The 13,291-nt window shown below is 45.4% G+C and overlaps 1 protein-coding gene across 2 annotated transcripts in view; it reads left to right on the top strand.

Annotated features, from left to right (window-relative positions):
• AFG1L (AFG1 like ATPase) overlaps positions 1-12,607 on the top strand; it is a 205,460-nt gene extending 192,853 nt beyond the window's left edge. For both annotated transcript variants that reach the window (XM_041733206.1, XM_041733278.1), the window contains exons 12-14: positions 5,991-6,131; positions 9,240-9,353; positions 11,592-12,607. In XM_041733206.1, coding sequence (XP_041589140.1) covers positions 5,991-6,131; positions 9,240-9,353; positions 11,592-11,720 — 384 coding nt within the window. In that variant the 3' untranslated portion in view covers positions 11,721-12,607. The remainder of the gene's footprint in view (positions 1-5,990; positions 6,132-9,239; positions 9,354-11,591) is intronic.
• Positions 12,608-13,291: the final 684 nt, after the last annotated feature.

The raw sequence follows: 13,291 nt of genomic DNA, 5'->3' as shown, positions 1-13,291 counted from the left end.
GTTTGTTTGTTTTTTAAGCAAGGCTTGGAAATATAAGTGTAGGGATCCAGAGACTATAAAAAGACACATACCGGCTTTGGGAAAGAATCGATAAAAAATTCTAGACCTGTGGGCAGCCCAGGTGGCCCAGTGTTTTAGCGCCGGCTTCAGCCCAGGGCGTGATCCTGGAGTCCCGGGATCGAGTCCCACGTCGGGCTCCCTGCATGGAGCCTGCTTCTCCCTCTGCCTGTGTCTCTGCCTCTCTCTCTCTCTCTGTATGTCTCTTATGAATAAATAAATAAAACATTAAAAAATTCTAGACCTGCAAAGCACAATAACCAAAATAACTCACTGGATGGGTTTAAGAGTAGATCAATTACAGCCAAGGAGAAATACAGTGGACTAGAAGGTAGGTCAGAGGAAACTGTCCACAATGAATCATGAAGAAGTGAAAAAAGGAAAATACAAAAATAAAAGATAAAAGTGAGAGAGAATATGAAGTTTACTATAGGTTCCCTTCAAGGACCAGAAGAAGAGAGACCCAGCATGGAGCAGACGGCAGTGTGCCCGCACAGATGGACTGGGTACTACTGTCTGGCATTTATTCGTGGCGAAGAGGGATACTGACAGCACACTAATCATCAAGCTTGCGTGGAGGAAATTTGCTCAAGTTAAGACATCATCTAAATGGGAGTATTTCAACCTGGGCTGTGACGTGGGTTTTGACATCACTAGGCCTTCACTCTGGGGACCTCTGGTGCTTGTCTGCAAGAGCTAACTTTGAACTATCGGGAGATGCTACCATTTACCTCACCCCCAGTCTCTCTAGCTACCCTAGGGTGAAGAAGCGTTAGTTGAAAGTAACTAATTAAAGTCAAGTCTTACCCCAAATATGAAATCCTTTATGCTTTTGTCAGACTGCAAAGGAGAAAATATATGTTCAGCCTTGTGTTTTATTTTTCTTCTTAAATGTCCCTGAGAAAATTCTACAGATTAAGAACACCTTGGGGGAAGAAACTGTCCGTGACAAAACTCATGTTATGATCTCACATCTGAGATAAGTGATAAGATGCCCATTATAAAAATGAACCCCCCCCCCACAAAAAAAGAAGCATTATTGTTTTTGCTGTTTAAAAGTAATACAAGTTCACAGAGCAGGGGGAAGGGGGTGGGGAAGAGAATCAAAAAGTATAACAAAAAAAAATCATCTTTTATACTACCACCCAAAGAGGACTGCTGTTAACATTTTGGTCTATATATTCCTAGACCTGTTCTACATACATGCTAGGATATACAACAGAGGCTTCTGCCAACTAAGAAAAAGTGGGATTTTTTTTATCTTGTAGGTAGTTTAGTGGTTTTGGAGACAATGGGTATAAAAGAAGGAGCAAGCCGGCTTCTCAGGCTATATTGTGTTTTATTCATTATTCATTCACTAATTCATTCATTAAATATCAAGCACTTTCGATGTGCTGGGGTAGGGGCCGTTCATTCTGTGGGCCCGGGGTCTTCTACCACTCCGGGTGCTAAGTAACCAAAAAAGTGAGAGGGGCAGGCCCGAGACACTAATTTTGTCATCTATAAATATGACTTCATGGAGGGCCAAGGTGTCTGGCTGGCAGATATTTCAGTGGCCCAGAGACAGCAGGAAGGACCAAAGGAAGTGGCTTCTACCTCGAGTACAAAGGCAGAAGCAGACTGGAGTCGGTTAAACTATTTGCTTGTTTAGGTGGCCTCGGCTCGTGAGCCCAGAAAGTGGTTATTGGAAGGTTAATAAAAGAATAGCTACTGTGCATTAAGTATCTGACCGTTGTATGCCAGAGGGGTACGATGCATATATCATTTCATCTGCTTTTCACACAAACTCTGTAAATAACATTTCTTGAGCACTTAATGTGACAGCCACTCTCGTAAGATTTTACATGCGGTCAATATAGCGAAGCCTCAGGACAAACCTGAGACCTGTCCTGCTGTGATCCCCCATTCACAGATGTGGAAATGGAGGTTCAGAGAGATTGCTCAAGGTCACATGACTTGAAGTGACAGACCGATGATTCCAAAGTGTCTAGCATGTCTCTGCCCACAGTGGTTTAACTTATTTATGTAATTTTTAAAAATCGCGTTTTTGAGTAATAAGAAAACCCCCAATCTCTCACCCAAACCAATCCTGAAAGTTTGTCACTTCCTGGATACTTCAACATCAAAGTCAGTATAAGAAAACACTCGTTAGATACCTACTAAAAACTTTGTATTTAATATTAATCTTATTGGAGCTGGTTTCCTTGGAGAAAAGACATCCTTCTTCAATTAATGCATTTCATTCTGTCTATTTTTTTTAAAGATTTATTTATTCTGGGGGGAAAGAGGGAAAGGAATAGTCTTAAGCCGACTCCTTCCTGAGCATGGAGCCCAAGGAGGGCCTCGATCTCACCACCTTGAGATCACTACTGAGCTGACACCCAGAGTCAAATGCTTAACTGACTGTGCCACCCAGGCACCTCCATTCTTACATTTTTAAAGAAAACAGTAATGTGGTTACCTCTTTTGTGGCCTGCACTGAGATTTCTTTAGCAAAGAATAACACTTCCTTTTTAAAAAAAATTTTTTTAAAGATTTTATTTATTCATGAGAGACACAGAGAGAGAGAGCGAGAGAGAGGCAGAGACACAGGCAAGAGGGAGAAGCAGGCTCCATGCAGGGAGCCCGACGTGGGACTCGATCCCAGGACTCCAGCATCATGCTCTGGGCCGAAGGCGGCACTAAACCGCTGGGCCACCCCGGCTGCCCATGACTATCACTTCCTAGTATTAATGATCTTTTGTGTGTGTGTGTGTGTGTGTGTGTGTGTTTGTGGTGGTAAAATAATACATAGTGTAAAATTTGCCCTTTTAGCCATTTTTAAGCGCACAGTTCAGTGGCATTAAGTACGTTCACATCGTTGTGCAGCCATCACCACTGCCCATTTCCAGAACTCTCCTCGTCCCCGACGGAAACTCAGTATCTATTAAAAAACAGCAACCCCTCATTGCCCCCCATCACCATTGTTTTTAAAGGAGATAGACAACTATATGAAGCTTAATTTTCTTTACGTGAATGAGCACATAATTGTTTTAGGGATGCGAGGGAAGGGGATACTTGCTAATATAACGGCAAATGCAGAACCTACTGACAAAGGTATATAATTTGTAAAAATAGCTGAGTGAGCAGAATCCTGATTTTCAGTTGCCCTAGGCACTTCAGGGCTCTCCTGATGATGATTTTCCCCGGGCATGTAGTTATACTGATAGAAATCACAGCCGTGCATAAAGAACGAGTTTAATTATACATAACTACATACCTAAGATGAGCTCGTACATTTTTTTTCACATATACTTTCCGATTTGCAAAGATGAGACACTACATTCTAACTGATCTCAAAAAAGCAGCGTGTGTCCCCCTCAGAGCCCCAGTGTGTCTCGTGGGAGGAGCTTCGCATTCTCAATCCCAGAGGCCTGTCCTGCCTCCTGTGGTCCCTGCGGTCCCTGCTGTGACCCTGAGGACTCGCAGATGCGCCACGACCCATCCCATCGAGGGTTCCGGATATAGCCCCGGGTGGAGCAAAACTAACCCACTAACCCGTGTGACTGAGAGTGACACTTCGCGTCCCCAGCTCGTCCGAGCTGAGCCTAATCATTGGAGCTCGAAATAATTGATGTGAAAAGCGGCCAGAGTGACCCGAGCGCCCGTGGGTGCCCCGGCACTGTGCTGGGTGCTTTGCACAAGTCGTTTCGCGTATTGCTTCGCAGTCCTGTGAGCTGGGAACCAGACTCCCATTGTATAGAGGGAAACCCAAAGGAAGAGGAGGTGATGGGACTTCCCGAAGGCGCACCGTGAATGGCCACAGGCCCAGGAGCGACTCGGGGTGTAGGAGGCCTGGCAGCGGGCTCCCTCCTGAGCGCCAGCGTTGAACGGGCTGGTCCGCCCGCCCCATGCCCAGGCCCGTGTGGCCCAGCTAAGGCCGGGCCCTGGGCCTGGAGGGAGAGGCTGCCCCGCCAGGGAAGGGAAATGGGAAAGGCAAGGGTCCCCCTCCCCATTTGTTACCTGGTTGGTGAGAGGACAGGGGGGAAGGGACATCTTGGAGCGGACTTCCCGAGGAGCCGGTCATTCTTTGTGCTCTCGGTGCCACCCCTTGGCCCGGGCTCTGCGGCTGCTGCATCCTCCGCAGGGCTGCGCTCCCGCTCCCTCGAGGGAGCCGCTTGCCCAGAGCGTCACTCTCTGCCTTACCTCCCCTCCCCACAGCTCCGGGAGAAGTGTGCCTGGTGTGTGGCTGCTGTGAGGTGGTGGTTGGGAGGGCGTAGGCGGAAATAGCCGGGCCCTGCCGTGGGGGTGGCCGTCTCCCCTCCTCCCAGGTCCCCAGGTCCCCCAGGAGCATAGCCATAGCTGCATTTCGGGAGGAAGTTGTTGCGATGCAAGTGGCTCCCCACGTGTCGACCTTTCTGGACAGTGTGATGGGTTCTGCTAGAAATTGAGGTGGCTCAGCTGCCTGTGTCCCAGGGATGGGTCCTGGTGCCCAGGAGCTTCCAGAGGCACGTCAGGGTAGCTCCTGGCCCACCCAGGCCCTGGTCTCGTCCACACTCCAGCGGGGCCAGAAACACTCATCCACACGCAACTTCAGATGAAGAGAGCTTAACGCTTCCTGGGACTGTTCCTAACCCCAGAGACTGTGTTTACAGGCGGTTTTCATAATTTTCATGAGTTTAAGCTCACGTTGCAGGAACAAGTGCCTTTGCATCGTAGGTGGGGCCTGTGTGGATAATCTTGTGAACCTTGAGCGCTGTACCCTCCTCACGTCAAGAGGGAGCATGCTGCACCCCGTTAGGCTCCAGGCTCTGTCTGCTTCTGCTCACGAACCCCTCCTACAGCAGTATTTCCTGCAGAAGTTAGCAGCGTTCACTGCATTGCACCTGAACAGCTGTACTTCCAATTAAGTGAAAAATATTTTCTGATTGTTTCATACTGAAACATAGTCTTTGTTTCAAAATGATGGCAGAGGAGTTGGCACGCTGTTAAAGATCGCTCCACCGAACAGTAGCGACAGTTTGTCGCTCCATAGGATTTCTTGGGACATGTTTTCATTTATGTCATATAAATAAAATGGAAGACTGGGTTTAGGACAGGGACCTACAAGGCACCAGGTGACGTGGCTTGAGATATTCTTTCACTCCCCACCACACTCTTGTCTTCTCTCTTGCCCCTTTTCTTTTTTTTCTTTTTTTTATAATAAATTTATTTTTTATTGGTGTTCAATTTGCCAACATACAGAATAACACCCAGTGCTCATCCCGTCAAGTGCCCCCCTCAGTGCCCATCACCCATTCACCCCCACCCCCCGCCCTCCTCCCCTTCCATCACCCCTAGTTCGTTTCCCAGAGTTAGGAGTCTTTATGTTCTGTCTCCCTTCCTGATATTTCCTACCCATTTCTTCTCCCTTCCCTTCTATTCCCTTTCACTATTATTTATATTCCCCAAATGAATGAGAACATATAATGTTTGTCCTTCTCCGATTGACTTATTTCACTCAGCATAATACCCTCCAGTTCCATCCACGTCGAAGCAAATGGTGGGTATTTGTCGTTTCTAATGGCTGAGGAATATTCCATTGTACACATAGACCACAGCTTCTCTATCCATTCATCTTTCGATGGACACCGAGGCTCCTTCCAAGTTTGGCTATTGTGGACATTGCTGCTAGAAACATCGGGGTGCAGGTGTCCCGGCATTTCATTGCATCTGTGTCTTTGGGGTAAATCCCCAACAGTCTCTTGCCCCTTTTCTACATAACTTACAATTACAGCAGACACCGTCCTTAGCCTACAGTGACAACACTGCTCCATTGGGTCAAGGTGCCCCCCGCCCCCCGCCCCCAACCTACCACCTAGATCAGACTGTGACGAGAAAAAGAGGGATTTTCAAATTCAGGGCAACCAGAATTGGCTTTAGTATTCTAGTCTTTATTTTCATTCTACTTACAGCCACTTGGAGCCAGTGACTATCTGGAACTGTCAAAGAATTTTGATACAGTATTTTTACGAAACATTCCACAATTTACGCTAGCAAAGAGGACACAAGCTCGGAGATTCATAACTCTCATTGACAACTTCTATGATTTCAAGGTAAGTCTGTAGTACATTTTCCCAAGACTAAACACTTTGAACTGTGGAGCTAGGTTCCCTGGAGTCCTGGTTTATTCTCTGTGCCTCAGTGTCCTCATCTACAAATTGAGGAAAATAATATTTATTTCAGAGAATTATCGAGGGCAAACTATGCTAATCCATGGAAAGCACTTAAAAAAGAGACGCCTGGCACAGGCCAAGTGCTGTATAAATAGTATCGGTAGTAGCAGGAAAAGTAGTAGTAGTTTAGGGCTTCCGTCAGAAGACACTGTGAGGTTAATGATGCCATCATTCACCTCGACATAGCATGTGCTCACCCCATGGTGATGTACAACAGGTGCTTATCTAGACTGAGTGCTCAGGAAATTCATGTGTTGCATGAATAAATGATTGGACTGAAGAAAATAATGGTCGAACAAATGAGTGACTAGAGACCATCCTCAGTATTGGAGCTCTCTCTCCCCGTGACCCAGAAACCCTCGTGACTAGCATTGCATCATCTTGTTTCTTTTAGCCATGTGTTTTCGCATGAGTTGCAGAGCCTGTGTCCATTCCTCAGAGACCGTACAGCCACTGAATAAAGAATGTGCCTTGGGGTCAGGCTGTCCGCCTTGAGGACCAGCTTAATATCTTCGAGCTGTAGTTACCTTCTGTAGAAAAAAGAGGGGGTAATAATGGTAGTTATTCCATGTGGCTGTTATTGGACTAAATGAGCACGTAAGGCCCTCAGAACGTCGTGTGGCATAGAGCCAGCTTTCCATGAAGGTGAGCCGCAATTAATAGTATGTATCTGTAGGGCTCCTGGGCGGCTCAGTTGAGCATCAGACTCTTGGTTTTAGCTAAAGTCATGATCTCAGGTCCTGGGATCAGGCCCCGTGTCAGGCTCCACGGTCAACAGAGAGTCTGCTTGAGATTCTGTCTCTCCCCCGCTCCACCCATGTGTGCCCACACGTGCTCTCTCTCTCTCCCTCTTAAATTAAATAAATAAATAAATAAATCTTTTAAAATCTAAATAAATTTTTACTATAATATATATAGTAAAAATATAAGTACAACCTCAAAATAGAGTTAAATATTATTTTACTGTTAGATATAATTTTCCCCCCTATTGTAACAGAAATAGAGAGAGCAGTGATTCTAAAATTTAAGGGATTTTGCGGGGAGGGGGAAGGTACCAGAATCCACTGAGAAGAGGTGAGATTTTAACATTTCATTCGTTCATGCATTCAGCAGCCTTTCTCATGCCAAGTGCAGTGTTAAATGCTAGAAATTCAACGACAGGCAAAGCCAGATCTGGTGCCTGCCTTCATAGACTGTATAGTCTAGCGTCAGAGAAGCATTAATCAAATATCCACAGAACTAAACGTAAGTCACCCCGGAGGGCTGATCTCTTGGAAGGATTGAGAGAGGAGAATGGCGCTGTGCGTGTCTGGGGGAGAGTAGACCGATCTTTGTGGGGGGTGGGGGTGGATCTGGGGAAGTCCTGCTGAGGACCGCCTACATCAGAATCCTCTGGGCTACTTAAGATCCATGTTCCAGAGCCCACCCTACCCCCAGCCCAGTAAATGAACCCTAATCCTAAGGGGGTGGGTATGAAAACCTGCATATTCACAAAGCCCCCCCAACTGCTTCTTAGAAGCGCTGAGAAGTGATGCCTAAATTCCAATGCTAGGGGGCCATTTGCAGCAAAGGCCCTGTGGCAGGCCTGAGCACAAAGGGCAGCTAGTTTGGCTCAGGAGCAGTGCTGAGAGGAGCCTGCCATAGTGAGTGGCATCTAAATGTGCCACACACTCCCAGGGCGGCGGAGAGGCAGGAAGTTGGGGAACACCAGAGCTCAGGGATCAAGTCCTGTCACTTCCCAGACGCTGCTCTGAAATAACCGTGTGGGGTCCTGAATGAAGCCTGGAGGTGGCCCTCCATTTTTACCTCTAAAAATGGCTCATGCTTCAAGAAAAATGGTAGAGGGGCATCAGTAGGTGGTTCTTAAGAGTAGGAGGTTTGATAAACTCTGACTCGATTACATGGAATACCTTAAAGAGACTGATGGCCCCCATCTCCCCCTCCCTGGTCCTATTTCACCCCCACTGTCCCACTTCTTAGTTAATGGGAAGGAAGAGTTTTGTGGCCATACGATGGAATACCAGAACCTCTTTCCTAACATTTTGCATTTATGTTCTTTTTTTTTAAAGAACAGTTGAAATTATCTTATTTCAGAAATTGGGAGCATTAAAACAGACATTATTCTAGAATGTATTCATGGAAATTTGTGAGATCAGGGTATTCTTATCTCAATAATGAAAAAAAGTGTCATTTGTGATTAAAAAGAAAATACAAGAGGAGGTAGGAAGTGATCCGGGTATGGAAAAACTAGTCCCAAATGTCGATACATTATTTTAAAGCATTGGCATAGTTGTTTAACGATTTTTAACGGGTAGCCATGAATCCTGAAAACAAATTCAGGACTTATTAAAACATCAAGAAGAGTATGTTTTGTATTTAAACTGGTGGGCATAAAATTCATAATGACATAAAAGCTGTTTCCAATGTATGATCACATATGTGCACTCACTCAGACATTTGCGTAATCAAGCAATATTAAGGTCAAGCTCAGTCTTTTTGAAGACTGTATTGGTAGGATGCTGATAAAAAGGTAGGTTGTAGAAATTCAGGGTCTACTTAGTGTAGCGATGCCCTGAGCTTACCAGTCACCTGTGTAGTGTATCCGGGGACCATTATCGGGGTGCACTGAGACAGGTGTACCTATCAACCCCCGGGTGTGATGGGAAGACCACTGGGCTTCGAAGTGGGGGACCAGAGCTGGTATCCAGGCCTAATGGCACCGATAAAACCTTAGCTCTCCCCTCCAGCTCCCTCCTTTATAAGATGTTACAAGCTGTGTGGAAATATTCTGAAAAGGGCCCTGCAGTTTAAAAATATCACTTTAAAGGGACACAAAGTATTCAAAAAAAATATGAACATCTTAAAAGCGCAAAAATCTAAGCTCCCTGTGATGACAAACAGAATATTTATTTTGTGAGAGATTTGTTCTGGCCTTCAACTTGCAAAATGTGCGGAGTAATGCTCTTTACTCATTTTCCTGTCTTTCAGGTGCGCGTCATTTGCTCTGCATCGACTCCTATAGCGAGCTTGTTTTTACATCAACATCATGACAGTGAGTTGGAGCATAGCAGAATACTGATGGATGATTTGGGGCTGAGCCAGGTAGGCAATATTAACATAATCTCTTTTTATTATAAAACAGCCTAATTGTTTTTGATTTTAAACGTGGCTGCCTTTTGAGGAAAAACACGGTGTATGCTTAACCATTGATTTGCTGTTTTCTTCTAAAGTCAATATAGCGGACTTTTGCTCAGCATCACGAAATGTAGAGAATATAGTCTTAGAGTGCAAGCAATCTTCGTGATCATTTTTTACATATCAGGAAAACCAGAGAGGTGGACCAGTGGGCCCGTGGTCACACCGCTGACTAATGGGGGGCCAGAGCTGGACACCTGGGCACCTGTGTCTGGGCCCATTCTGCGACACCATGCTGGTTCTTCACGTCTACTGGATCTGCGGAGTGTAAAATACAGTATCCAAGTATGTGGGTTGGCTCTTCCAGGACCATGGAATGCTTGGCATAGCCCTTGGCTTAAAAAGAAATCCATTATTCATCCGCCAACCTACATTCCATGAACATTTAAGGAGCACCCATGGTGGGGGCTCTGGGGACACGCTACAGAGAACCAGCCCACACTGGCCCAGTTCTCCTGGAGCTTGGGGTCTGGTGATTTGCCACAGGCCAAACAGAAATGATTTTACTTTTCCTTCTTAAGTTAGAAACATTACAGGGCATATTTCTCAGGAGTTGAAATATTAGTTAAAATTTTACAGCTGGGCAGCCCCGGTGGCGCAGCGGTTTGGTGCCGCCTGCAGCCTGGCCTGTGATCCTGGAGGCCCGGGATCGGGTCCCACATCGGGCTCCCTGCGTGGAGCCTGCTTCTCCCTCTGCCTGTGTCTCTGCCTCTCTCTGTGTGTCTATGAATAAATAAATAAAATCTTAAAAAAAAAATAAAATTTTACAGCTATCCGTAAACACCTCCAGAGTGAGCAGAGCCCCATTCTTCCAACCCCAAAAGCGAAAGGCCATTTGAAATGAGGAAACAGTTCCTTACTGACCGGAAGAGAAATTCTGCATCCTTAGGAGTTTGGAGGAAATGAGGCTTATAAGTCATTAAAAGGTGAACATGCAGGGCAGCCCCGGTGGCCCCGCGGTTTAGCGCCACCTTCAGTCCAGGGTGTGATCCCGAGACTCCCCACGTCGGGCTCCCTGCACGGAGCCTGCTTCTCCCTCTGCCTGTGTCTCTCTCTCTCTTTCTCTCATGAGTAAATAAATAAAATATTTTTTAAAAAGGGTGACCGTTCAAAACATGACTACCTAACTGTGTGTGTAGAAATAAAGAGTTGCTTATAAACCCATATGCTGGGACCCTTCAAAATGGTGGTTTCTCCAGGAGCAATACGTATATCCAAGTAATGTCTTCTGCCGTTTGAATGTACTTGAGGGGCTCTATCAGGCCAGTTTCTAAAGTTCCTTAAATCACTGGCTCTTCCAGTTTTCTCCCTAGGATCAGGGTTCAGATATAGGGCCAAGCCAGCTCAGCATGTGGGACTAGTGATGTAAGAAGAAATGAGAGCTGTGGCCGCAGGGCCATGCGGTCTTGCAGTGGGTCAGCCAGTGATGCACGGACTAAGGAGTCCAGAAGTTTTCTCTGAGGTGTGGTACGGATCCCTAAGGAAAGAGACAGAATTTCTCTTTCTCCCTTACTGGCCACAAGCCCACGTTGGTATCACCAGTGCCAGGCTGTTTGCTGCCCCCCAAACCTAACTCTGGTTGGCAGGATCAAGTGTCCAGCAGCTCAAGACCAAAAAGGCAGCCCTGCCTGCCCAAGGCTCGTTGGCCAAACCTCCGGGCCTCCTGTTGGGAATGCGGGCCTGCCTCCGGCTTCCTCACTTGCCAGAGCTACTGTGTTTCCGTGTTCACTTATTTCTGCTGGGCCTTTTTTGGAGAAAGAATTCTTTTTCGGTCTGACGTGTCTTTACCTCAGGTTTTGCAGAAAATTTTCATCACGCAGCAGCTTTCTTCCTGCAAACATTTTCATATTTGGATTTTGGGGTATTGTTTCAGCTTTCATCATTCTTCTCATGTTGTCCCTGTTGTTTTCTCCCTGGTAATTTGTTCCGTCTATGGAATATTGGTTTAAATTAAGTTGATTCTGCAGTCTAATTTAGGAGCCCATATATGAAAAAAATGTATAGAACATTTTATAATCTAAACCTAAAAAGCGAAACCTAAAAAGTCGTTTTAAACCTGTCCTTAGTTCTATAAATGGTGATTTGTGGTAGTTTTAATTGGTGCTGAGTTGTTTTTTTTGTTTTGTGTTGTGTTTCGGTAACTAGGACTCAGCAGAAGGACTCTCTATGTTTACTGGAGAAGAGGAAATCTTCGCATTTCAGCGCACGCTTTCCCGACTCACAGAAATGCAGACTGAGCAGTACTGGAATGAGGGGGACAGAAGCAAGAAGTAACCATCGCTTTTGCTTGATTAAAACTCTGGACAAATGATTACGGCAGGGAGAACTCTTTATTATGGGACTTGAAGGAATCATTTTTCTCATAATTAATTATGCACTTTGTGCTCTGGACCATTTTATCTAAAATTGCTGTCAAAGATGGAGTGGATTAGTAAGTTAAAACCATTTTTATAGGTTTACTTTTTGCCTATTTATTTGATTTTATTTCTGCACCACAAAATTAAAGTCATCACTCCTGAAGATTAATGTAGGACCAGACATTCTGGCTTCATATAAGCCACCTGAAACACACACACACACACACACACACACACACACACACAGTTAAATGCAGTGTCGTTCTGAACATCTCTGGAGCTTTGGCTACATGTTGATACAAACACATCTTTTATGAGAGGGAGAAAAAAAATCTTACATTTCAATACAAAGCAAAGCAACTTTCCGATCTTAGTATATACTAAAGAGAACAACATTTTAAGACATGGGCTTATACATGTGATTTGGGGGGGCCATAAATCCTACTAAATCTCGTAGGCCTTATGACAGCATAGAATAAGGAGCAAGGGTGTCGAATTCTAATCGACAGGCAGATCCTGCAATTCTGAGTGCCAGTAGGAGGACAGATACCAGGAAGATGGGCCAGTGAGAGAGTGTCAGGAGGGGACAGAGTCCTGGACACCGAGCAGCGGAGTGAACTCTGCTTCACCTGAGGCCAGCAGGACCCCAGTAGACAGGCGGCTCCTTCCCACCGCTCCTGCATTTGCTCTGGCTCCAGAATGCCACTCCACATCCTTGCCTCTGCTTCTGTGATGAGATGGACTTAATAGTAAATAGGGAAGAACACTTGGTGAACCTACTTAAATAAAATCTGACTCGTCCTTCATTGAGGTCATTCCTTGATTCGTTCAAGTACACCCTGACTTGGCTTTTATCACAGAAGGGATCTTAGTTGAGGCTGTTATGTGAGTCTGAAGTCCTCTTCAAGAAGAAAAAGAGAAAAGGAAAAATGTGAAATCTATCGAATATCGCAAAAATCAGATATTTGGGGGGATGGGTAGGCACAGCCCAAATAAAATGGTTACAGTTGTCAACACAGGTAAGTTCTTTGAATCTGTTTAGTTTATAAATTAATAATTACCCACATTAGTCTGTTTTAGACACTAACCCAAGTCAAGCAGATAGATGGATAGGGTACCTGAGGATAGAGAAAAGTTTAAATCATGGCATCTGAAAATTAAATGTGGGTTTAAAAGCCTTAAATTTTTCTAAAATTGAAATACAGTTGACACAATATTACTTTAGTTTCAAGTGTACAGCGTCACTCAACAGTCTGTACGTTATGCCGTGTTCACCACAGGTGTAGCTGCCACCTGTCCCCACACGCAGTGTTGCAGTATCACTGACTGTATCCCCTGTGCTGTGTCTCTTATTCCTGTGACTTGTACGTTTCCATAACTGGAAGCTTGTATCTCCCACTCCCCTTCACCCATCCCACCCATCCCCTCTCCCCTGGCAGCCATCAGTTTGTTCTCTATATTTATGGATTTGTTTCTGCTTTTTGGAGT

The sequence above is a fragment of the Vulpes lagopus genome, chromosome 1, assembly GCF_018345385.1.
Source record: "Vulpes lagopus strain Blue_001 chromosome 1, ASM1834538v1, whole genome shotgun sequence".
Classification (NCBI taxonomy): domain Eukaryota; kingdom Metazoa; phylum Chordata; class Mammalia; order Carnivora; family Canidae; genus Vulpes; species Vulpes lagopus.
The sequence above is the reverse complement of the archived record's forward strand: the minus strand, read 5'-3'. Positions and strand labels throughout refer to the sequence as shown.